This window comes from Microcebus murinus, chromosome 5, assembly GCF_040939455.1.
Source record: "Microcebus murinus isolate Inina chromosome 5, M.murinus_Inina_mat1.0, whole genome shotgun sequence".
Taxonomy (NCBI): domain Eukaryota; kingdom Metazoa; phylum Chordata; class Mammalia; order Primates; family Cheirogaleidae; genus Microcebus; species Microcebus murinus.
In genome coordinates this window covers 87,852,997-87,879,726 of record NC_134108.1, presented here as the reverse complement: position 1 = coordinate 87,879,726, position 26,730 = coordinate 87,852,997, and the positions used below count along the sequence as shown (strand labels likewise).

The 26,730-nt window shown below is 32.8% G+C and overlaps 1 protein-coding gene across 2 annotated transcripts in view; it reads right to left on the bottom strand.

The window, feature by feature from the left end:
- The window catches only part of KHDRBS2 (KH RNA binding domain containing, signal transduction associated 2), a 533,034-nt gene that overhangs the window by 298,514 nt on the left and 207,790 nt on the right, over nt 1–26,730 (bottom strand). For both annotated transcript variants that reach the window (XR_012919310.1, XM_076003252.1), the window contains exon 3: nt 20,782–20,898. Coding sequence is in view for 1 of the 2 variants with exons in the window: in XM_076003252.1 (XP_075859367.1) it covers nt 20,782–20,898 (117 nt within the window). In the remaining variant the exon portion in view is untranslated. The remainder of the gene's footprint in view (nt 1–20,781; nt 20,899–26,730) is intronic.

Here is a 26,730-nt window from a genome sequence, read left to right as displayed (position 1 = left end):
CCTTTACCCCTGATAATATTATTTTATCTGAAAGCTATCTGTTATTAATAAAGTCACTTCAGCTTCCTTTTGATTGGTGTTAGCATACATTTTCCCATTCTTTCACTTTTAATTATGATTGTGTTATATTTAAAGCATATTTCCTGCAGGCATCATACAGTGGGGTCATTATGTTTTTATCTAATCTGACAATCCTCTTTTTACACTTATAAGCTTTTTGGCCTAATTGTCAGAGACTATGTCCTGGCGATTTAGTAGAATTTAATTTGTCTCATTCCAGGAAGGTAATGAAGCTCATGGGCCAGGTTTTATTTTCATGTCTAATTTAGAACACTGCTTATAGTCATCACAATAATCATTTGCTTATGCTGTTTGCCTATTCTTAGTCACATCTTTAAGAAAAAAAATTTGTCCTCTAATTTGACCAGGAAAATCAAAGATCTTTTGATACCATTTCCAAATTTGGATTTATAAATAAAATCATGTAAATATTAAAGGATGACCTTTCATTTCTGCAAACTCATTTTTTTAAAATAGCAAATTTTACATCACATATTTTTCTACTGACTCTTTACAAAATTAATTTGTAAAGAAATTCAATGTCTTTTTTTCAAAATTAAAAGAGAATCTAAGGATAAGTATGCTTTGTAAAAAAGAGTTTTAAGGAGAACAAAAATACTAGAAAAATATACAATTCACCTGCATATCATCAACTACTTTAATTTGAAAAATAATGATTAACTTCATCAACACTTAAATACTGAAATCCACTTTGTACAACTCATAATTTAGCCATGAATAATAGAACTGAAGAATTTATGATTTATACTTGAATATAGAGAATGTGTGAGGTTCTCAATCTATCAAAACAGCATATATCTGACAGGATAATTAGTCATGACCAATAGCAGTCATCTACTTGCCAAACAAAAACAAATTCATACTTTTTAATGTCACCAAAATGATGTTACTCTAAGTGCATTAATATACTACAGTTGCATTGTGAAGGTAAAAATGTGAATGTAAATAAGAAAAATTCTAAAATGGATTAACATAGCACATCATATAATGCCTTCAGAGTCATTTTAGATAGATACCAATGCCCTACTGATAGTACAGAAATAAAATTAAAGTCCATGTAAGAAAAAGCAATATTTTCAATTCTTCCTTTGGAAGAAGGAGGCCCCTTGAGGGAAACAGCTAAAGCATAACTTGGAAGAAAATTAGATATATACTCTTTGGGAGACATCAGAATTTTTTTTGAGTGCTATATCAGGTATTAGGAAAGCTCTTGGTAAGTTCTTAGGATTTCACCTTGAAAGTAGATTGCCCATTATGGTTGGAAAAGAAACTTCTCTCCAAGAAGTAAAATTGTTTAATTAGCCAATTACAGTGGGAATTTATTATATTCTATCTAAAACATCTTCAGGTTTCCCAAAGACTGTAGGCCTGTTTGCATTATCCTACCTGTCTCTATTAAAATGGTACATCTAGAGAAAATGTTTATCCTCCTGTATTTTAATTTCTTAGTAACCACAGGTTTACATACTGTATTGGTCATCTTACTAGGCTAAGAAGTTCTGGGCAAACTGTTTGCGTTCTATATCCCAAAAAGACAGTTAAGTTTATGAAGACAAGTTAATTATTTATAGATGTTTTATAAAAATTCCTAACTTTCATTAGAATCTTTAATATTGTTCATTTTATCTTCATGACATTTATGATCTTCCCCATTGGGTTATTACCTCAGCTTCTAATTTCTAACTCACCATAAACAACATTCAAACTTCAATAGAAAATCAACTTCAAGAAATTTCTAGATTCTCATCTCATCAATTGTCCAATAATGTTTGCATAGTATAAATTTTTCTCTTTTGAGTTAATATTTGATTCATTGCAGGAGTCAAGTTCTTTTGTTTTTGTTGTTTTCTATTATTTTTCTATGTCAAATGTTAGTAAAAACATGTTAGTAGCTGTCAGAAAACTGGCAGCAGCTTTTGAATTGAAGTAGTATGAAGCTGTCATCAAAATTAAGGTAAGTGAAAGATACTAAACCTTTAAAAGCTTGGACAGAAAAACAGGCTTAGATGAAGCTAGAAAACCTGGAGTATGCTTACCTTGGAATATGGGAAAGAAAAAATGCAATATTTAAAACCAAGTGTTTTAAGTTTAATCATAAGAGCTTAGAAGTCTAAGTAAGATTAGAACATATTTTTGAAATGCATACTAATCCATGTGTGAGAAAGACCCATAAAAACTGAGTTTATTAAAATATATATCAGACTTAAAAAAACAACAACATTAATTTACCAAACAACTTTTGTTTACCTCAAGAAGCAGTCTGGGCATGTGCTTACATATCTGTGTGGATTCATTACAAGACTTAAATAAAGACTGACAGTGAGAATACTTACAGAATGTTTAAGAGTCAAATGGATGTCAGTTAATGTTGGCTTTTGGCATAGACGATCTCTAAAAGCAGCTTAGTTGATCATACAATTTTGCTTTCCATCCTTAATTTTTCAGACTGAGTTGACATTTTCCAAAATTTTGTTTCTTGTTTAACTAAATATATGCAAAAGAATACTTATTTGGAGAAAAAATCATTCAAAAATTATTAAGTTTTTACTATTTTTTGAAATGTCTAAATAAGTAAAGATCTGATATTCTTAAGAGATTCAAGAAAAACTGTGTTTAATATATTTACTCCTAATGCAAAGTAAAAGCAAAAAGCATCAAAGGAAACAAATTTATAGTTTTCACAACATTATACAACATTCCATGAACTAAATTTTCAGTCAGCATAATGTGAATGATGTTAGAGTAAGACTGTCAGTATAATAAATTTGAGAATAACTGATAAAATCATTATTCTTAAAAGTACTTTGATATGCAAATAATTTACTCTGTAAAATATAATTAGTGCTCAAAAACAAAACAAGAAGAGGATTTGTTCATCTTATTTTCCATTGTGCTTTAAAACTATACCATTATTTTTTTTAGCATCTATGTAGTTATTTGAATCTTCAAGGCACTAGACTATTGTTTGAGCATGTTATGAGCATGTAACTCTACCAAAATTATTATTATTATTATTTTATTTTAGAATATTATGGGGGTACAAGTGTGGAGGTTACATATATTGCCCATGCCCCCTTTCCACCTTTTTTTTTTTTTTTTTTTTTTTTGAGACAGAGTCTTGCGTTGTTGCCCAGGCTAGAGTGAGTGCCATGGCGTCAGCCTAGCTCACAGCAACCTCAAACTCCTGGGCTCAAGCAATCCTCCTGCCTCAGCCTCCCGAGAAGCTGGGACTACAGGCATGCGCCACCATGCCCGGCTAATTTTTTCTATATATATTAGTTGGCCAATTAATTTCTTTCTATTTATAGTAGAGACGAGGTCTCGCTCTTGCTCAGGCTGGTTTCGAACTCCTGACCTTGAGCAATCCGCCCGTCTCGGCCTCCCAGAGAGCTAGGATTACAGGCGTGAGCCACCGCGCCCGGCCCCCCTTTCCACCTTTGAGTCAGAGCCTCAAGCATGACCATCTCCCAATTGTTGCACATCCCTCTCATCGTGTTTGTATATACCCATCCCCTCCTCCCTGGTCCCACCTGCCCAACACCCGATAAATGTTATTCCTATATGTCCACTTAGGTGTTGATCAGTTAATACCAATTTGCTGGTGAGTACATGTGGTGCTTGTTTTTCCATTCTTGAGATACTTCACTTAGTAGAATGGGTTCCAGCTCTATCCAGGAAAATACAAGAGGTGGTATATCACCATTGTTTCTTAAAGCTGAATAGTACTCCATGGTATACATATACCACATTTTATTAATCTACTCATGTATTGATTGGCACTCGGGTTGTTTCCACATCTTTGCAATGTGAATTGTGCTGCTATAAACATTCGAGTGCAGGTATCTTTTTCATAAAGTGACTTTTGATCTTTTGCTAGATGCCCAGTAGTGGAATTGCTGGATCAAATGGTAGATCTACTTATAATCGCTTTGAGGTATCTCCATACTACTTTCCACAGAGGTTGAACTACTTTGCAGTCCCACCAGCATGTAGGAGTGTTCCTATTTCTCCTCATCCACGCCAACATTTATTGTTTGGGGACTTTTTGAATCACAATATAAGAAAATATATATGTTATACACGTATACAATACTAATTAATATATTATTTTAGCAAATCTTAATATTTTAATCATAAAAATTATAAACAGAATTTATAATATTTACTTTCCAATTCATTCATTAATCATTGTGTGTAACTCTTAAGGTCTATGCACCTAATTAAATATTACTGTAGTAAATAAGTAATGACTTGTGACTATAATACACAAATGAACTAAATCTTAATGTAGAGATAAAGCAGAACAAAATGAATATTATTTAATAATTTATTAACATACTTTTATAATATTTACATGGAAAATTATTAATTTCAGCTTTTCTATAACATTATTTTCCATTCTATTGCCAGGCACATGCAAGGTAGCAGAAGCACAGACTGCAAAAATGTTTTAAAATTTTACTTTTTGTGAAACCATAAATTATTGCAGTTTTGTCATATCTAAACCTATTTATAGTCTTAACTTTAAAATTAAAATGATTCACCATAGTTACATGTTAAAGGCAAAATATTACAGAGCAATGTATTAAAATAAAAAAATTTACATACTTATCAATCTTTCTAAAATATATCATTAATCTTTAATGGTGATATTATAAACAAAATGATTTTATTTATCTAAATTCTGTTTATCTAAATTTTGAATTGTTTATCAAGAAATGTAACTTCTCTAGGCTCTTAGAAATCGCTGCTTTAGCTTTTTTTTTTTTTTAGCGTATTATGGAGGTACAAGTGTTAAGGTTACTTATATTGTCCATGTCCCCCTCCCCCCTCGAGTAAGAGCTTCAAGCATGTCTCAATATCATTATCACATATAAAAGCAATAATATTTTACCTTCAACAAGTATGATTTAGTATTGATTTCTCCAATTAATATTTTTGATACTTTGTTTCTTACGTTAGGCTAAAATTAAGTGCATGTATTGTGCCTGTATCATAATTTTTCTTTATTAAAAATTAAGAAATTTATTAAAGCATCTTACCATACAAATGAAAACACATGCAAATTAGAAACATGCAACCATCATTTTCCATGGGCAAATTAAATGTCATATATGTTTTCCTGTTTCCACAGTTGTAAACTTCAGATCTTATACCCAACTTACTCACTCTGAATACTTAATTCATTCTTCCTGAAAGTATCCAAGGTAGTAAATAACAAAATGCAAAATATTTTCTAAAAAAATGCAAAGATAAAAAAGAAAATATGTGGAAAATACTCTCTTTCTCTCCCCACCCCTCAATTAAAGACAAACAATGGCACTTTGCTTTTGCTGAATTTGGATTGTATTCAAAACTATTTAAATGTAATAGACTTAACAAAAACAAAAAAGGTCTTTAATATATATTTAAGAGCTCTTTAGTGTTTGAACATGAATGCTTAATTAAAACACACCTTTAAGCCTGGCGCGGTGGCTCACGCCTGTTATCCTAGCTCTCTGGGAGGCTGAGACGGGCGGATTGCTCAAGGTCAGGAGTTCGAAACCAGCCTGAGCAAGAGCGAGACCCCGTCTCTACTATAAATAGAAAGAAATTAATTGGCCAACTAATATATATAGAAAAAATTAGCCGGGCATGGTGGCACATGCCTGTAGTCCCAGCTACTCGGGAGGCTGAGGCAGGAGGATTGCTTGAGCCCAGGAGTTTGAGGTTGCTGTGAGCTAGGCTGACGCCATGGCACTCACTCTAGCCTGGGCAACAAGTGAGACTCTGTCTCAAAAAAAAAAAACAAAAAAAAACACCTTTGAATTAAACAAGTCAAAGACAAAGAACAGAGAATGAAGAGGAAGGAGCAAAGCTTATAAGAAATATGGGATTATGTAAAGATGTCAAACATAAAAATTATACGCATATCTGAGGGTGAAGAAAAAAACACACAAGAGTTGAAAAACCTATTTGAGGAAATAGCATGAACTTTAATAATGTTAAAATATTAAAAATTCATAACCCATTTTAGTAACAGGAACAATAAAATATTAGGAATATAGTAACAAAATTTATTTGTCAACATTAACATGATCAAGTGACATGTATTGCTTGACATGTGGGAGGGGAGATTTTTTTTTTCTTTTTAACATGGATGATGCATAGTACTAAACAAAATCTTCAAACAACTTTCAAGATATGCTCAATTTACCTAACATTCTTCTTATGAAATCGTTTCACAAAATGTATGAAATATTTTCTAATTGAATAAACTAAAACTACCATCTATTACAATTTCTAAGAAATTTACGAATAAGTGACATTATCAAGAAACATAGATAGGTTTAGAAATTAATTTTTAATTCCAATGCAATGGGCCATGGAGATACACATTCTACAGATAAATTATGTAGGCATGTCTATCCTCCAAGACATAAAATAGCTGTGTGGTTCATCTGCCTTTAGTACCACTAACACAGCACAAAGGAGAGAAGATGAGAAATACAAACTGCAAAGATAAAACAGAAGTGAGTATGGCATATTAACAGTCCTGTGTATTTTTATAAAAAATCCATCTCCAAGATTGATTTCCATAGGTAATGCAATTATATAAAACATGGAACTCATGGATTATAATGACATAGATAAAATTCTATTAGTAGTATATAGATATTGCATTTTTATTTATTTTAAGTGAATGTGCATATGTAGTATAAGCTCTTTTACCATGAAATAAAATTTTAATTGAGAGATAAACAGATATTATCATCTGAAATAAGCCCTCCACCTTCCCTTAGGGGAAAAGACTCCTAAAGTCTCAACAAAAAGACATACATTGAACTTAGTGACTAGAGTTCAATTTTATAGTAGAGGAGAAAAGAGAAGAGAAAGCAGAATTTTTTTGGAACAGCCATAAGAGATTTACCACTAAACCGCCAGAGCTGAGATATGGGAAATCTGCTTTCACGTCAGATGCGAGGGAGGAGATGGAGATTTCACCACTGTGGTGCACCAGTAATAAGACAGGGATCTTGCAGCATCTGTTCACAGTCTGATATAATTCTTTGGTGAGTACTCCCTTAGAACAATATAATTTCCTAAAGTATCAACCCTAGAGTGTGCAATTCTTCAGAGAAGGTTAAATTTTCCTCTTGGTTATAGAGTTTGAAAATGCCACTGCTAATTACATGGAAATATTAGACACTTCATGAATCAATTTGGTAAAACTGTCTAAATTGATGCAGATGGCTTCATTTTTCTAACAAATCCAATCTCTCTGACTTGGGGAATCAGAATCTTGAGTTTATGTCTGAGTTCTGGTATCCTCACTTAGGGCATTTCTGGAAAAAATATTCTCTCACACCTTAATTTAGAAATGATTATTTTCAGAATGAAAAATGAATAATCAATCAAAGAGTCTTTCCTAGAACTAATACATATTACTAACATCAAGTAAGATGTACCAAAAAACAAAGTGTAAATATGCATTTATATTAGGTGTACTGTTCAACTTTATAAAAAATTTATATTCTGGTGATAAATATATTTAATATATTAATTAATAAAAAGATTAAAAAGGTAATATAAATGTCCTTTGCTTTAACTTTTGATGAAAAGTTTCCAAATTTTCTACTGTGAAAATATATGCCCACATGAAGACATGTGTGAATCTTCATAGCAGCCTTATTCATAATAGCCTAAACTGGAAACAACCTAATTTAGCATCAAAAGAAGAATGGATAAATTAATTGTAATGTAATCACACAACAGAAAAATTCTTAGTGATAAAACAGAACAAACTACTGATACACACAACAACGAGGAATGAGGATGACCCTCAAAAGCATTGTGTTAAATGAAAGAATGCAGGAACAAATCTCTACACTATATTTATTTTTCCTTTTTTTATTAGTTAATCAGCTTGATTTGGGTATACTTTCCATATAACTAAATTCACCTATTTTAAGTGTATGGTTCAATATAAATTTTTAATATTCTCGAGTTAAGTTTTACTCTTTTATTTCAAAATATTAAGGTGGTACAAATGTTTTTGGTTACATGAATCGTTTTTGCAATGCCTGAGTCACATCTATAGGTTTGCCCATCACCCAAATAGTGTTCATTGTAACCATTAGGTAGTTTTTTGCCCTCTCCTCTCTCCTTCCTTCCTGCTTGATTCCACTGAGTTTTACTTCCCTCTGTGCACATGTGTGCTCATCAGTTAGTTCCAATTAAACAGTGAGTACGTATGGTGTTTGTTTTTCCATTCTAGAGATACTTCACTTAGGAGAATGGTCTCCAGTTCCATCCAAATTGTAGAGTCATCATAATTCAACACAACCTCAAACTCCTGACCTCAAGTGATTCTCCTGACTCAGCCTCCCAAGTAGCTTGGGACTATCGGTTTGCACCTCTACAACAGGATAACTTTTTCTATGTTTTGTAAAGCCAGGGTCTTGCTCTTGTCCATGTTGGTCTTGAAATTCTAGCCTCGGGCAAACCTTCCAAAGCCTCCCAGAGTGCTAAGATCACAGGTATGAGCCTCTGCACCTGGCCTGAGTCTATATACTATAGAACTCCATTTGTGAAATTCTAGAAAAGGGATAGATTAAAATAACAGAAAGCAGATCAATACTCACCCCAGAGACTGGGGGTAGAGAGAGGCCTAAAGGAAATTTTTGAGGTGAAAAAATATTCTTTATCTTGCTTGTGATGATATGAACATTTTAAGTGCTTAAAAGTAGTAGCTTTTATTGTATTATACTTTAATAAAAGTGATGTGAAAAATGTAATGATCTGTCTCTGGTGGTTTTAGTAAAACCAATGGTTAAAGTGAGAACATCTACACTAAAGTGGCATTTTTGGTTTACAACTTAACCAGTAATTTATAGCAATGTGAAAAGAAATTCTTTTTCAGATGTGCAGTTAAATAAACTTTGATCAATTTCTTAATTTATAAAACTATACAGAGATGAAGTAACTCTTTCCTTCTAAAAAGGAAACTCTGGGTGTCAGAGAATCAGAGATTTTCCTGAAGAGCCCATGCTCCTCCTAGTCTTTTACCGAGGATGGGCTATCTTGCAGAGAAGTAGTGAGCTAGCTTCTCTGCCTCTGTCTCACTATATGCAGAGTGCTGTCACATGCCAGTGCATAGGCGATTGACTCAGCCACCTCAAGCACAGGGGGGCTCCACTTCCATCCAAAGTGCATATTATCTTTGACAAACAGGAGAGAGGGTGGACAGCAATATTTTCATAAATGTCATATCTAAACCACTCAATTATATAAAGGCCATATCATAGTGAAGAACCATGTTCAACTCAATCTTCCACAACCAATAAGTAATTTTATGATGTTTACAGTGATTTGGATCCATTTTCTTCTTATTTAACTTGGACGGCAGTAGTTTTAGAAATGTCAGGAGAAAACTTAGGAAAGTCTGTTTCTTCCAATGTTATGGTTACTTGATGTTAATCTCCTAGTTAAAGCAAGCTGATTTTTTTTTAAATGGCCTTCATGTTTGTGTTTTGGTTGTTTTATACACTCAATAATTTAATATTTCCTAGTAATTATCCAGGAATCTCAGGAAAATTACTGTTTCTTGGGCAACAATATATTACGACTATATAAATAAATGAATTAAACTAATCTCTTTACATTGTCTACCAACTTTAAGACTGCATAAATCAATATACTATGTGTATTATGATATAAAAGCTTACATGTTACACCAGATCAGATGTATGAAATTAACACAACCTTACAATCACCCTCATAACATTCTGCAAAAAATAAGGGTTGCTCAAGTTAAATTCTTATGTCCTACCCAGATCATTATGTTAAAGCTATAAGTTGCCAACAAAACATAGTTTTGCCTTACATTTTGCCTTACCTACATTATGGCATTTTCCTTTAAACAAATGATAACAATCATAATAAAGGTTTCTACATGCTTTCTTTGGATTATTATTACTATTAAATAAAATGTGAATAAAACTTTCAACCTAAAAATTTACAGAATTGGAATCCTGAAAAGATTGACTCAGCACAGGTAGGATATATCCGTTCAATTTACGGCTTACCAATTTATTCTGCATCACTTATGCTCCTGGATTGGTAGAAGCTGACTTGATTTAAGTAAAACTGATGTCGATAGTGTCACTGAGAAAATAAACATCTCTTTCACATTCAAGAAAATAAAAATAAGAGTCATTTGGTATTTCAAACTCTGAGAAAAATTCTGATTTTTAATTATTTAACTTAAAACTTTTTTAAGATGAAAGGAAGAAAATTAAGATTGAGGTAAACATTCCATAAAAGTGCTTAATGGAAGAAACAAAATACTGCAAAACATGCAAAACATAAAAAAGAAAGAACAAACAGAAAGCCCACTATTGAGGAAGAGGAAGTAGCAAATAGAGGGCATGCTAAGCTTAGAAATGTGAACATTAAAGCTTCTGAAGAATTCCAAATTCTTTAAATCAAGGCCCACATTTTATTTGCTCTTTTTTTTTTTCTTAACCCCATAGTGATTCTATAATTGTGGATGCTAGCAATTATATACCTGTAGCTGCGGATCTGCTATAGGATCTGTTATAAACCACAAGTAAGAATACTAGCATAGCCGTTTACCGTCCATCTCAAAACTCTGACCAAAAAAGCAAAGAAATTTAATGTTGGTATTTTGAAAATTAAAACAAAATGCTAAATTTGCACAAAATATACATAAACTTTTTTGAAGATAACATTTTAAAACTAAGGACTACTTATTTTTTATATTGATAAGGATTTGCAGTGATTTCTAATATTTAGAGATTAAAAAAATACATACATGTGTTTCCTTTATGGGTATTTGGAATGCTTTCTCCTGCAACTAGCTTAATTGCCACAATGCCACAGCTTGGGGGCATCGTTCACATAGAATGCCTTGTGAATAGCATCCCTGGTAGTGCACAAAACACTGTCCTACTGCAAAAAATCAAGAGGTACAACCAATTGTGTTTATAGCAAAAAATAAATTTTCATTTGTATCCTGGGCATTTCATTTTCCTCAGTCTTCTTGACTTCACACTTGGTGAAACCCATACACTCAGAAAACAATTAAAAATGAACTCCAAATATTGTTATTCATTAGATTGGGAAGTTTGTGTTTTGGGGGATTTTTTTTTTTGTTCATTTGTTTTTGTCTTTCTCTGGGCTCTGTTTAGCATCCTTAACTTTAGCTAGAAACCAGAATTTTCTGCTATTTAATAATAGTTGTCAAGAGCCCAAACAAATTTTCATGTATTCATGACAACTCTATTCAAGTAAGGAATGATTCAGATATTGATGCTTGATAAAGCTAGACTACTATCAAATTTTGAATGGCCTGTGAAGTTAAAAAAGTAATAAGAAAACAGAATACTAAGTCAAGTAAAAATCACTGCAACTAATGAAATTCAGAATCTAAATTAGTGCTGATGATGCACTTGAGCTAAATGCAGGATTTTTCTCTTCAGCTTTCCTGTTCTGGGCCCATTATCCTCTTTATTGTGGCCCCAAATTCCCCAAGCTGTGCTAGAACAACTTGTCCAAGTTTCTCTTCAAAGAACATGGCGTATATTGGGGTCAGGTTTCAACTCTTTAAAACAAACATTTAACTGCATCTTTCTAAAAACATACAAAGAATAACAACAACAACCTTTTCATCAAAGGCTTTTCTAGGAGATTAAATATTGTTATTTAGCTTTCCTGATAACCATTTAATAGTTCAACATTAAAATTACCCATTAATTAAAAATGCATTATATCTTACAATGAGCAAAATGAAGCTACTTATATATCTCTAATATTCAATTCTCTTATTAGAGCAATGACATGTTCATATGGATCTATTGTTTGGATTACTGGATTTGTGGGTAAAACAAAAATAGGATCTAATATAAAAATGAAGTAAATCTTATATTTTAAAAAATATAATATGAAATATAGAACTTTATAAATTACATATGCTCTAGATTCATTTACCATACAACTAGGGGTATTTTATGTGTTAATTAGTGCCTGCTATTAAAGAAAATAAGACATAAACATGTGTGCCCACACACACACACACACACACACGTACATATATAGAGAGAAGCAGAGAGAGACAGATTATCCACTGAAAATGTACGTATGTAGTACTAAAATATAAAGTATACTAATAGTAAATAAATTACATATAAATATAAATTGCTAAATTTAATTGCCTTAAGATTCTGCTTAGACATTCTTCTCTAATATAAAAAAAAACTGGTAAAAGGAAATAATGTCAATGTGTACATATACTGCAAGTCATCTTGATGGCCCATTTATTGTATAAATAGATCTCATATCTAAATTTTACCTCTACAAGAAACGTAAGAAATAACTAATGAAGTAACAAGCTCAGTTACTTTTCTTGGACATTTTCTTGGCCAAAACAAATCTTTCATAATCTATCTTGGTCAAAGGAGGAACTAAGAAAGAAAGCTGCCCCAATCTTGGTTTATGGAAATACTTTTTATGTGGTGCTATTTAGTTCCCCTTCTGGGATCCATGTAGTATCTCTGAAAAAATGCGGAAGCCCTTGCTTTGTCAAGTTATTGTAAAATAAGAAACCTTCCTGAGAAATTGGAGCTACCTGCCCATTTAATCTTGAGTCTAGTGATATTAAGCCAGGCATCCAAAAGTGGAAAAATCTTACAGAAGCTTTACAAATAGCCTAATACTTTTACAATAGAATTTTCTATTTTTGGTTTCCGGTATCCCATAAAATATCTCCACCAAGAAAAAAATCTTTGAATTGCCTGTCTTGGAAGCCTTTTCCCCCCTACTGACAAGTTTGAAATAAAACTTTGACATGTGCTTCAATCATTTGATGGTGAGAGAGAAAAATTCAAAATAAGCTGTAAGTAAAAACAACAAAAAACAGAACAAAACAAAACAAAAAACAACCCCTTTTCCCAAAAAACACCCAACACACACACACACACACACACACACACACACTCAGACATGCACACACACTCCTTCAGAAATTACCAGTCTATAGTGATTGCCATTAGAGGTCAGCGGAAATTCAAAAAAGAGAACAAATCTAAAATGTTGAAAACTGCCAACAATGTTGCAAATCTTTTAATATTATATATAAAGTAACAGTAATGTGTTCCAGTTATCTGTTGTTGCATAACTAACAATGCCAAATTTAGTGGCCTAAAATAGACATTTAATATTATTATTATGCACATGGAGTCTGTGAGTCAGAGATTATACATAGAGTACCATAAGAATGGCTGGCAACTGCTCCAGGATTTCTTGGGCCATAGAGAGGAGGGCTTGAGCAGCTAGTGATCACTCAGATGACTATGGGCTGGGATCATCTAGAGAGTTCTTTACTTGCACATGTAAAGCCTGCTCTGAGATGACTCAAAGGCTGGACTCCGCTGGGAGTCCTCTGCATAGGTTCTCCACGGAATCTTGGCTTTCCTCATGGGACACAGCCTCAGGATTGTCAGAATCCTTGCAAGGCAGCTTTGAGCTCCAAGAGATAGTGTTCCTGTAAATGAACAAGAAGGTACACACCTTCTTCTCAGTAGTCTCAGGAATCACAAATCAACATTTCCTCTGCATTCGCTTGGTTACAAGCAAGTCACTGAAACTATACAGATTCAAGTGGAAGAGAACTAGAGCCCACTCATTCTTCTCTAAAAGAAATATCAAAGAATTTGCAACCATCTTCAAAATTGCCACAGAATATGAAATTTAAAATATTCCCAAGATATATCTGGCCCCTTTTCTATATTGGTTACATTGCATTTGAATTTTTTTCTTTTTTTTTTTTTTTTTGAGACAGAGTCTCACTTTGTTGTCCAGGCTAGAGTGAGTGCCGTGGCGTCAGCCTAGCTCACAGCAACCTCAAACTCCTGGGCTTGAGTGATCCTTCTGCCTCAGCCTCCCGAGTAGCTGGGACTACAGGCATGCGCCACCATGCCCGGCTAATTTTTTTATATATATATATCAGTTGGCCAATTAATTTCTTTCTATTTATAGTAGAGACGGGGTCTCGCTCTTGCTCAGGCTGGTTTTGAACTCCTGACCTTGAGCAATCCGCCCGCCTCGGCCTCCCAAGAGCTAGGATTACAGGCGTGAGCCACAGCGCCCGGCCTGCATTTGAATTTTTATCATAATATTTTGAGATGGACAGTAAAGCTTATGACAAAAAAAGAATAGGATTTCCTCAGTGGTAGGAAAAAAAAAACCAATATCATTATAGTTCTGATTTATACAATTTGACATGTCTAAATATTTTTTATTTTCATATATTCTATTTTTAATAGCTTAATAAATAAAAATTTCTTGTAATATGGTGAGAGAGATCTTGATTCTGTGATTGCCTCATTTCTCTCTTCTTGGAAAATAAGGTTGTTTTCCAAATAATTAGTGACAATTGACAATGGAGGAAAAGCTACTATACCTATAGTATTTTATATTATAGTATACTATAGTATAGTATATTCTATACTATACTGTAGTATTCTATACTATAGAATTTTTTAAAAAATATTTTCTGTATATAAACCTTGGTTTAGGGCTGCAATATTAGGTCCCTGAAAGTTTTCAAACAGTAAGTCTTAACTACAAAAATTAAAATGAATTTTTCTAGATGTGAATAAAATCAGACTAGAAAAATTAATGAACTAAGACGATATATAACTTTGATTCACAATAAATAAATATTGCTACCTCATACTCTATCATTGAAGTTTATAAAGAAATTAAGCCAGGATAGCTTGTTGGCTTTTTTTTTTTCCATTCAAAGGTCATATAGCACACTACAGTGAATGACAAATTATTCATACCTAAAAAAGATAAAGATGCTAATGTGAAAAATTATCTCACAAATATGATGATATATTTCATTCTTCAACTCAAACCTGGTTATTTTAATTGTTTGGTCACTTAAGAGTCCAAATATAACACAAATTGAAATAATCTATTGGTTCAACAGTACAACATAGGTTCCCATTGTACTCCCACATACGTATTGTAATACAATGTTCCTTATCACATGTGCTACCATTCACGTGGGACCTTTTAGTCTGTTACTCTAACTCTTCAGAACTCAGATTAGACAAACAGAAGAAGGCAGTGAATCAAACAAAAGTAAAATTTCCACCTATCTGTATTTTATAATACTCCCCCGTGCTTCATAAATTCAAATGATACTTAAGCAAATTATTATGCTTATTCCTCCAACTCTGCTGGAAGTCAAGGTGAACTAGGCATTCTTTTTTGGAGAAGGAAAGGTGAAAAAGAAATATTGTTGATCTACTGTGTAGTTTATTAGGGGTACAGCTATAATTAAAGTCGAAATGACCTGATTCTGTAGGATTACAAATTGCTTTGGTGTTTGAGATATTAAAGAGTTGAAGCAGGAAATCCATGTAACCCAAACGCAGCCTGACTGACAAGCAATGAGCATGGCTTTGGCCCTTCCAGATCTGAGAGAGCATCATCATGCTGTTTGATGTTAGGCAGAGCCCAGAAGCCAAATGAGAGGATGGCTGGTGCTGGGTTCACACTCTCATTGCCCACCGGGCAACCGCGGCTCTTTGAAGGTTTTCATTGACTTTATTATTGATGAAAATCAATTTGCCATGAAATCAGAAAGGATTTACAGAAGTAGCCATTACAACATACAGAAGATACATTATAAAATATAAACTGCACATGTTAGCAGCACATCAAAGACAGAAAAACTTGCCTTGGCAACTATCACACATTTTCAAATAAAAATCCACCAAACAACACTTACGTTTAACATATAATCATTAGCATGCTTTAAGACCATATTGCATAATTTCAACCAAGCTTATTAACAGAAATGCCAAAATATCTTGCATTACAACTTAATTTATTTGCAACACGGCCATGTGGAATTTACATTTAAGGACGATAGGTGAGTCTGAAAGAAATTTTGTTTTCATGCTTTCCTACTTCCTCATTCTTGTCTGGGTATGCTCAGCTGTTGTCTGATTTTCTCTAACCTTTCTAACCTTTTTTTCTGGATGATAATATGTTTGTTTCTCACCTTTTTCAAAGATAAGCCTGTAGAGCCATTGCTTCCTCGGTTTTTTCCCTCACCAATCTTTGCCATCAGCACCACTAAAAATAGCAACACTCCCTCTCAAGCTACACTAAGTTACCCTGAAGATTGCTCAGAAGCCATGGCCAGTGAAGCCAGCAGCTGGTGGTTATTTAGAACCAGCTGGCCATATGGTACATGAAGGACTTAGATTTTTAAGAAATTTCTGAACTGTCAGTTAATTTCTTGAGGTATTTTGAAATATTATATAAGATACTGTATATTTTATTTTCTAGATTTATTTAAGACCACATTTTATCTGCACAATTTAAAATTCAGCTTCTGTTCAAGCATTCCTACATGGTCTTAGGTAAAATGTGAGTTCTTATTTTCTGGGATCTGATCAAAACAGGAAGAAATCATGATTATACAGGAGGATTTTGCTTCAGGTGTTAGCTTGGATATTATTACATTTTATTTTAGTTTCACTTGTGTTTTCTTTTTTGCTTTACAGAGTTGTTGGCTAGCTGTAATTAAAGAGGAATGTTTCGCCCAAAACAAAAAACAAAATGAAAACTTTAAACTTATTGAATCTTCTTACATCCCATAGAACATCTTAGACACTATTAAAACTATTATGCAATTAATTTTATAATAATCTGGGAACAAATCTTAAAACTTCACATTTTCCTCTTTAAGGATTAAGAAGTTTTAATAGGTCTACAAAAACAAAACTAAATGAGCTTGTCATTCTGTCTACCTACTAATCCAAATGATTGATATTTTCTTAACTTAAAAAACAATGTTACGCAGGCTGGGATGTTTAATTAAATTACAAGCTTTGTAAGGGTTGGAGTCGTGTCTAATAGTTCCCATGGAGCATAATATAGAAACTACTCTTGAGTACATACCAGATATGAAATAAATATTTTTGATTAGTTATTTTTTCCTGACTTAGACAACTATTTCCTTTTAGGCTGGGTGTGGTGGCTCATGCCTGTAATCCTAGCATTCTGGGAGGCCGATGTCGGAGGATGGCTTGGGCTCAGGAGTTTGAGACCAGCCAGAGCAAGAGCGAAACCCTGTCTCTACTAAAAACAGAAAAAATTAGCTGGGCGTGGTGGCACGCACCAGTAGTACCAGCTCCTGGGAGGGCTGAGGCAGGAAGATCGCTTGAGCCCAGGAGTTGGAGATTGCAATGAGGTATGATGTCACAACTGCACTCTTGCCAGGGTGACAGAGTGAGATTTCATCTCAAAAAAAAAAAAAAAGTCTTCTTTTATCATGAGGTAAAGATCAAGTTTAAGGCATACATTGTATAGCATCTGAATAGCATGCCCAACTTGGTAAAGCAATGTGTATTATCATGCTCTAAAAGGTAAAGCAAACAAATTTATTGAACAATATTTTCTGCAAAGTCATCTGACTACGGGACCACAGAAGAGACCACTGACCCAGGCTTCATTAATGAACAAGGAGTGCCTCATAATGCTTCAGTCATTTATTTTTTCTATTGAATAAAATGTGAAAAACAAACTCCTTAATGCTTGCTGATATAAACTTTAAATAAATATATCCAATTTTTGGACAGTCAGGTCTAGCTGAGAAGAGTGCTTAGAAGAAGAGCCTGACTAAAGTTTGATCAGGGAGAGAGAGTCTTTGTCTACATACATGCATACATACATGTATTTGTGTATGTGTAAGTATGTGTATGTGTGTGTATGTGTTTGGCCATTATGTTTCAATGCCTGTTAGACATCCACTTTGACATGTTGAGTAGATAAATATATAAATTTAGAATCTAGAACTTAAAGGAGAGACTTGGGCCTGGACATAAATTTTAGGATTCTAGCAAACAGGTGGTATGAGTTCATGAAGGGAAAAAAGAAGTCTATAGGCTAAGCGTGGGCTTGGAGGTCTGGAAAAGGAAGAAGACTCAGTTACAGAGACTAAGGAGGAAAACAATAAAGAATGGAGGAGAGCCGTTGATTGCAAATGACGTTTCAGTGAGTTTTACTATAAAGATGAGCTAGGAAATCAGGTGTACAGTACCCAAAGGGGAATATATATGGTTATTAAATAAAGATATGGCTCAAGTTGTCATAATATTGAATAGTTACAGATATAGATATGGTGATAGTTAAAGGTACAGATTCTCCCACAGAGCCCTCACATTTGGCCTTCTCTCTCTTCTTTCTGATCAGTCTCTGCTGCTTCCTTCCCCTTATCCATTTTTCTACCTGATCACTGTATCAAAATTTGCTCCCACCACTATGAACCTCTTCCCTTCTCCTGTTTTATTTTAATTTATGACAGTTATCAATGCTTGAAAGTATAAAATTTATTCACTTATTGTCTGCTTCTCCCATTAGAATGTAAACTCCAAGAGAGGAACAGCCTTGTTATATTCATTAGTGTAAACTGGAAGTGTGAATGACACATAGTATGGTCAAGAAATATTTCTTTAACACATGAATATATGCCTGTTTGTGTGACTACACACACACACACACACACACACTTCAATGCAGAATTGGATGAGTTTTATTTAATGATTAAAAAATAAAATAATGTTAAATCTTCCTTCCTGTTTAGGTTATGCTGCAGAAAGGCAAAATAGCAGTACAGTAATCAATAATTTACCAAGGATTTATTTTTATTTTAATCAGGTGTTTACTAAGGTAGATTTTTCATATCTCTGCCTGTGGTTTTATTTCATCTGTGTGTGTTCCACCATCTTGACAGTTAAGGCCTTATATGGATTCTAAGAAAACATATTTTACAGTACAATAAATTATAATTATTATCATTATTAAATATTTTATTTTATTTTATTTTGTAAAGAACAATGAAAACACTCAAAGCATAGATAAACATGATGGATCACCCAAAAAGTAATAAGAAGCTGGATTTTAAGTAACAGGTAATATCAGTAAATTAAACCTAATGGAAACATAATAGAAGCAAATTTGTTTCCTATTGGATTTTCAAATACTTTTGCTGGTATCGAACATGCTCACAGGGAAAAGGGAATCTAATTTAAAACTTTATGAACAGAAAAATATATCCAAATGTATGGGAATGAAAAATATACACCCATCTGTTTTAAAAGATGTGGAGAGACTATGGAGATTCCACATGTATAAAGCTAACTAGGATAATTCTCCAGCCTGGAGATAAACAGATACTTCAGTAAAATATCATTGAAAAAAGAGAGTTTACCCAAGTATAGGAGTTCAGGGAAGCCCTGCCAGGGAGACAATGCCTGACCTGAATCTTAAAGAACATGTAAGAGTAGAAAAGCACACAGTCTGAAGTTCACATTGTAAGTTTATGAGGTATTTGTAGAATATATAACAAAAACAATATTAAAGTATATATGAAAGTACAGACATAAATTATTATGTGTCAATTTCTCCTCTTATATAAAACAGGTTTGTAGCAGGAAGCAAAAGTTTTTCTCACAACTAGATGCAGGTGCTATCATCTCTTAAATAGTTGTAATATTTATTTTGAATGTAGTCAGAGAAATTAGAGGCAGGAGGATTCAAAACAATGTAGTCATTTTTGAAATTACATACAGTACTTACCCTGAAGAAAAGGCTAGAAAAATTATACATTTTGTAATTTTCTAGACTTGACTATTGAGACATTCTAAAAAAGCACCCAAATAGCATGTCTTGCTCAAACTCCAAATAAAGACTTATTACAATAAAGATAAAATAATTTCTGCAAAATATATTCAACAGTTCAGTGACATTTATCACTATAAATACCTTTAAGATGTCTTAATAGTTTAAACACAGAACTTCTGCACAATTTTTTAAGTATTCCCATAGTCAGAAATAAATGTTTGAACATTTCATTTTCCATAACAACATTATCAAATCATAAAGGTATGGGCTGGTTAAATGATACTACCATACACATCTACATTTGCGCTGTGAATTTTCAAAGATCCTTTACCAGTAAATCTCTACAAATAGTTATTTCTCCCAAACATTGAATTCTAACACATAGAAAATTGCTATCATTTTATAAAATGGGAAATGATGCAGTTCAGATGTGAAATAAATCATTTCCAACATCAAACTTGATATATTTCTTAGCTTATTGTTCTTTTGAGGGTCAGGTGAGTTGTTTAATATCATTGAAACATTTCAGGGAATAGGCAGTATTCTTTTAGATTTGCAGATAAGCATCTGAAATTGCTTCAGGTAAGAGGATCAAAGTGAAATAGAGCAGAGAGATAATGATACAATAGATGTGATTAGGTGATATGATTGAAGAAAGAAAAAGAAACCAGCCAGGGAATTAAAGAAAATGAACACAGATGTATAGAAACATCCTACAGAAGTTGCAGAAAAAGTGAAAAGATTTGATAGCAAGTTACACAAAGTACTATAGCAAATGAAAATACAGAATATATGTTCTGATAAAAAGGAAAGGGGCCAATAATTGGTTTTTAGGTAGACAAGGGAGACATCAGAAAGTGCCACAGGTTAATCTCAGCAGGTGACAATCATAGGCAATTATGAAAGAGCAGGTCATGTGTGCTTGTAAATTTGATCATCAGTGTAACAGGTAACCCCCTGTATGTGTTAAATATCAAATTCAAAGTTCAGTACCTTTGCTTTATCTCTCATTGATCCTTTTCCCAGGATAGACATTTTAGCACCTGTTTCTTCCTGTAGCCTCTTCAAGGAGTTTCCTCTTGGTCCAAGCAATTTCCCCACAAAATTGAACTAGGAAACAAAATCAATAGAATGTCTGTTTTAAGGTCAAGTAAAGGGATGATTTGCACCAAGAATAATTGAGAAGTTATGGATTTTTCAAACTTAACCATTGAGAAGAGAGTTATGCCATATATTCATAGATACACACCTATACACACAAAGCTATTGCAGACCTCCAATCTATGACCCATTTTTAAAAGGGGTACTTCTTTCTAAAGAAATGCAAAAGTCAATACTATGTTGATTTATTATTTACTTATATAATCAAATAAATCACTTACTAAGGAAAGAAATTAGGGCGAATCACACTGCTTTACACAATTTCTAAATGTTTTTTTCTCTCTAACTAAATTAGTGGAATAAGAAACAATTTTAACATAAGTCTATAGACTTTCAAAATTACAAAAGTTATTATTTTAAATTGATTCCTAAAAGAAAATTTAATATTCATGTTTGTTAAAAATTGCCTGTGCCTGTAACATTCTATTACAAATTTCATGATTGGCAATTAAGGGACTCAATTATTCTTAAATCTCTCTATATTAAAGAGTTGTTTTAGGATTAGGAAATAAAAGATGTGAACATAGCAAGACAAGTTTAAAAACAGTATAGATAGAACATTTATAAAACAGTTTGTCTAAATGGAAAATTCTGAGGGTCCATATATTTGTTTATTCATCCTGAAACATGAATAAAAACTGGCAAAATAAGAATCATTATCAGAACATGTGTGTCAATAAGTAAAAGGAATATTATCAAACCGAATGACCAAGATAATCATTTGTGCCACAATTCATCAATTAGTATAATTTCAAAAGTACAAAGACTTTGTAAGACCCCTAAAAATATATTGGGAGCATGAAGGACAAAGATAAATAAGCTTAAGTAATGGCTTTCCATATCAGAGTTTTCCTATTTTTCTTAAAAAATATGCACCATATATAATGGTAAAAAAAACAAAATGTTTTTCCCCTAAGTCAAAGATAAAAACAGAGATGTCTGATCTCACCACATTTATTCAATATTGTACTGCAGTATGGATTGTTGTACATATAGGTAAATAGACAAATGGAACAGTATAATATCCAAGGGAACTACACAGATATGGTCAATTTATTTTTGACAAAAGTGCCAAAGCAAAAAAAATTAAAAAGTAGTCTTTTCAACAAATGGTGCTGAAAAAACTGGATACGAATTACCAAAAAAAGAAAAACAAAAACGAAGAAAGCAAACATAATAAAACCTTTTATGCCCTATCTCACAGGCAAACCTTATTTTGAGACTGATCGTAGATCAAAATTTAAAAGCTTAAATGATAAAGATTCTAGGAAAAAATTTTTTTTTGTAAACTTAGGCTCGGAAAAGATTACTTAATTAGGAAGCAAAGACCACTCACAAAAACACCCTGCTGATCCCCAAACCCATCAAAAAATTGAATAGCTAAGCCACAGACTGAGAGAAAATGCTCTCTCTTTCTCTCTCTCTCCCTATATCTATACATACATATATATGTATACACATATATATTATATATCTGAAAAATAACTAGTATCTAAAATCTATAAAGAACTCCTTCACATCAATAGTAACATATACACCCACACACATGTACATGCCCCAAAATGGCTAAAACTAAAAGAAGACTAATGACAAATGTTGATGAAGATGTGAAATTATTGGAGCAATCACTGCTGACAGCTACTTTGGAAAGACCATGAGCAGTTATTTATAAAGTTAAACATAGAGCTCCACTATGATTTAGCAATATTACTGCTAAATATTTTTCCAAGAGAAGTAAAAACATATGTTCACAAAACAACTTGCACAAGAACGCTCATGACATTTTATTCAGAATCACCGTTAAACTAGAAATAAACCAGTGCCCATCCTAAGACAATGGATAAATAAGTTTATACATAAATAGAAAAGAATTAGTCACTGATTGACACGAAACATTAGTGTATCTCACAAACATTTGAGTGAAAGTAGCCAGATAAAAAAAGTACATCGTTAGAATCCATTATCACAAAATTCTAGTGGCAAAAATAATATGTGGTGTTATAATTGTTAAGAGTGGTTGCCTGTTGAGAATAGAAGCCTGGAGTTGGACTGGCTGGAAAGTGTCACAAAGGAAACATCTAGGGTGACAAAATTGTTCTATATTTGTTGGAGGTATAGGCATAATTCTATCAAAACTCATCAAGCCATACTCTTAAAAACTGTGCATTTTCTTGTATGTATATAATATTTCAATTAAGAATTGAGAAAAAAACAAATTAGAAGGCTGAAAACTCATATAAAAAATAACATAGTTTCTGGTCTTATATTTAAGTATTTTATCCATTTTGAGTTGATTTTTGTGCATGATATACGAGTCCAATTTCATCCCCTTACATTGGAACTCCAGTTTTCCCAGTACCATTTATTGAAAAGATTATCCTTTCCCCATTGTGTTATATTGATGCCTTTGTCAAAAATCAGTTGACTGTGTATGCTTGATTAAATTCTGAGAGAACATAGGTGAAATCCCCTGGATATTGGCCTTGGTAATAAATTTTGGGGATAGCATACCAACACTTCAGACCACAAAGGCAAAAGCAAATAAATGGGACTACATCAAATTAAAAAGCTTCTGCACAGCAAAGGAAACAATCAACTGAAACAACAGCTTACAGACTGGGAAAAAATATTTGCAAGGCATATAAATAAAGGGTTAATATTCAAAATTCATAAAGAACTAATACAACTCAATAGCAGAAAAACAAATAACCCAATTTAAAACTGGGCAAAAGATCTGAACAGACATTTCTCATAAGAAGACATAAAAATTGCCAACAGGTATGTGAATAGGTACTCAGTACCATTAACCATCAGTGAAACTCAAATCAAAACCACTATGAGATACCACACCACATCTGTTAGGATAGTTATCATCAAAAAGTCAAAAGATAACAAATGTTAGCAAGGGTGTGCAGAAAAGAGAATTTCTGCATACTGTTCATGGGAATGTAAATTGGTACAGCCATTGTGGAAAACAGCATAGAGGTTTCTAAATAAATTAAAGATAGAACTATCATATGACCCAACAATCCCTCTTCTGAGCATATGCTTAAAGGAAATAAAATCACCTTGTAAACACACTTGCACTTTCATTTTTATTGCAGCATTATTTACGATACCCAAGATATAGAAACAACCTAAGTGTCCACTAACAGAGTCCAGGGGATATTATGTTAAGCGAAGTAAGCCAGACACAGAAATAAAATTATTGTATGATCTCAATTACCTGTGGAATCTACAAAAAAAAAGAACAGATATACAGAGATAGAGAATGAAACAGCAGTTACCAGGGGTGGGGGTGGGGGCGAGGTGCAAATGAGGAAATGGAGGTCAGAGGATACAAAGTGCCAGATATGTAGGATGAATAAGTCTAGAGATGTAGTGTAAAAATTGGGGACCATAAGTAATATTTAATAAAATTGTTCTGTATTTGAGATTGATGTTGAATGTATAGATTTTAGCTGCTCTTTTCCACAAAAATTTTCATAAAGGGTAAATATGTGAGATGATGGATATGTTCACTATCATAAACATTTTACTATCTATATGTATCCCACACTTCATATCATATACCTAAATAAACAAAATAGGATTTGTTAAAAAATAAAAGTAAATCAACAGAAAAAATTATCATAATAAAAGGTACTAAAAAGAAATACCAGTCCCAGGAGTTGCACAAAAGAATCTCACTAGACTTTCAGTAAACATATCATTTCAATCTATGCAGATTATTCCAGAGAAAGAAATGGAGCAAAATCCCCCAACTAATTTTAGCAGGCTATTATGAAATACCAAAACCAAATCAGAAAATGAAATTTATAGAATAAGCCATTTGTGGAAAATAAACATGAAAAAAAATTCAACAAAATAGTAGCATATCCAAGTCCTGTAGTATATATACAAAAAAAAAATGCATCATGACTGAGATGTGTTATTCAAGGTACTTTGAAATTTATTACTCTTAATTGTAATTTGGCCATTAACAAACACACTAATTAAAAATGGCTACTTTTTATTTGAACAGAAAAATGATTTGATAAAATTTAATATAAGCACTATAAAAAATCATATCATCTGAGAAATAAGGAAACATACTTAATCAATAGAAGGCTTCTACTCAAAACCCATAAGAATAGATTTAATGATAAAGCAATATCAGAAATGGTAAAGATACACATTCTTGACGCTTCATTTAGCACGAAAGATTCAAACCATTAAATAAGATAAATGTTAGAAACATGAGAATGTAAGAGAAAAATATTTTCCATTTATACAATCGGATACATAAAAAGCTTAACGTATTTTCATAAAAATTATTAGAATTAGTAAGTGAGCTTATCAAGGTGCTTTATATAAAATCAATATAAAAATCAATTATATTTTAGTATACCAGCAGCATATAATTAGAAACTATTTTTTTTAAAAAGCGATACCAATTATAACAGCAGTTAAAATAGATTTCCCAGGAATAAATTTAGCTATGGACGTTCAAAATATATAAAATACATTACTAAAGCCAATACATAGATATAAATAAATCAAGAGACATATTATGTTTGTAAATAGGGAGTTGTAATGCCAAATAGTTTTCTAGTCTCAATTTCATCTATAGATTCAATGCAATTCTAATTACAATAACAATCACTTTTGATCAACTTATGAATTGGTTCTAAAATTCATTTGAAAAAGTAAAAGCCCAAGAACAGTAAAAATATTCAGAAGCAAAAATGTAAGCTGAGGGTTATTCTTATGGAATACCAAGATCAATTATGATGCTGTATTAATTATAATAGTGAGATGCATGCAGCCTTCGGACACAGACAAACAGAGCAATGTAATCCAGAATCCAAAAACAGACTCGTATGTATGTCAAAATGATACATGATGTACGTGGCATTTTACATCTTTGAGTGAGGTAGGCAGAATAATGGTCCCCTAAAGCTGTCCATGTCCTAATACCCAGAATCTGTACATATGTTATTTTGCAAAAGAAACTTTTTAGATGTGATTAAATTAGAGACCTTGAGATAGGGAGATTATCCTGGATTTTCCAGATGTGCCCAATATGTTTTTTTAATTTTTATTTAATTTTTTATTTTTATTTCTTTTAGAGACAGAATCACTCTGTCACCCAGCCTGGTGTACAGTGGCAAGATCACAATTCACTATAATCTTGAACCCCTGGACTCAAGGGATTACCTCGCCTCAACTTCCCAAGTAGCTAGAACTATAGGCACATACCACCACACCCAACTATTTTATTTTAATTTATATTGTGTAGATACAGGGTCTTGCCATGCTGGTCTTGAACTCTTGGCCTCAAGAGATCCTCTCACCTTGGCCTCCTGAAGTGCTGGCACTATAGGCATGAGCTACCGCACTCAGCTCCAATATCTTTTTATAAGTGAAAGAGGGAGGCAGCAGTGTCAGAAAAGGAGATGTAATAACAGAAACACAGGTTGTAGTGATGCAATTACTGGCTCTGAAGATGGAAGGTAGCCATGAACCAAAGAACACAGGCAGTTTCTATTAGCTGGAAAAGTCATTGGAACACATTCTCTCATACAGCCTTGATGAAACTTTGCAGATCACTTGATTTTAGCCTCATAGAAACCATTTCAGACTTCTGATCTCTCCATAACTGTAAATAATAAATTGTTTTCTTAAGCCACTAAGTTTAAGTTTCTGACAACTGTTACAGCAGCAGTAGGAAACTAATACTGTAAGGAAAGAATGAACTACTTAATACATAGCATAATTGACTATACATAGTAAGAAAAA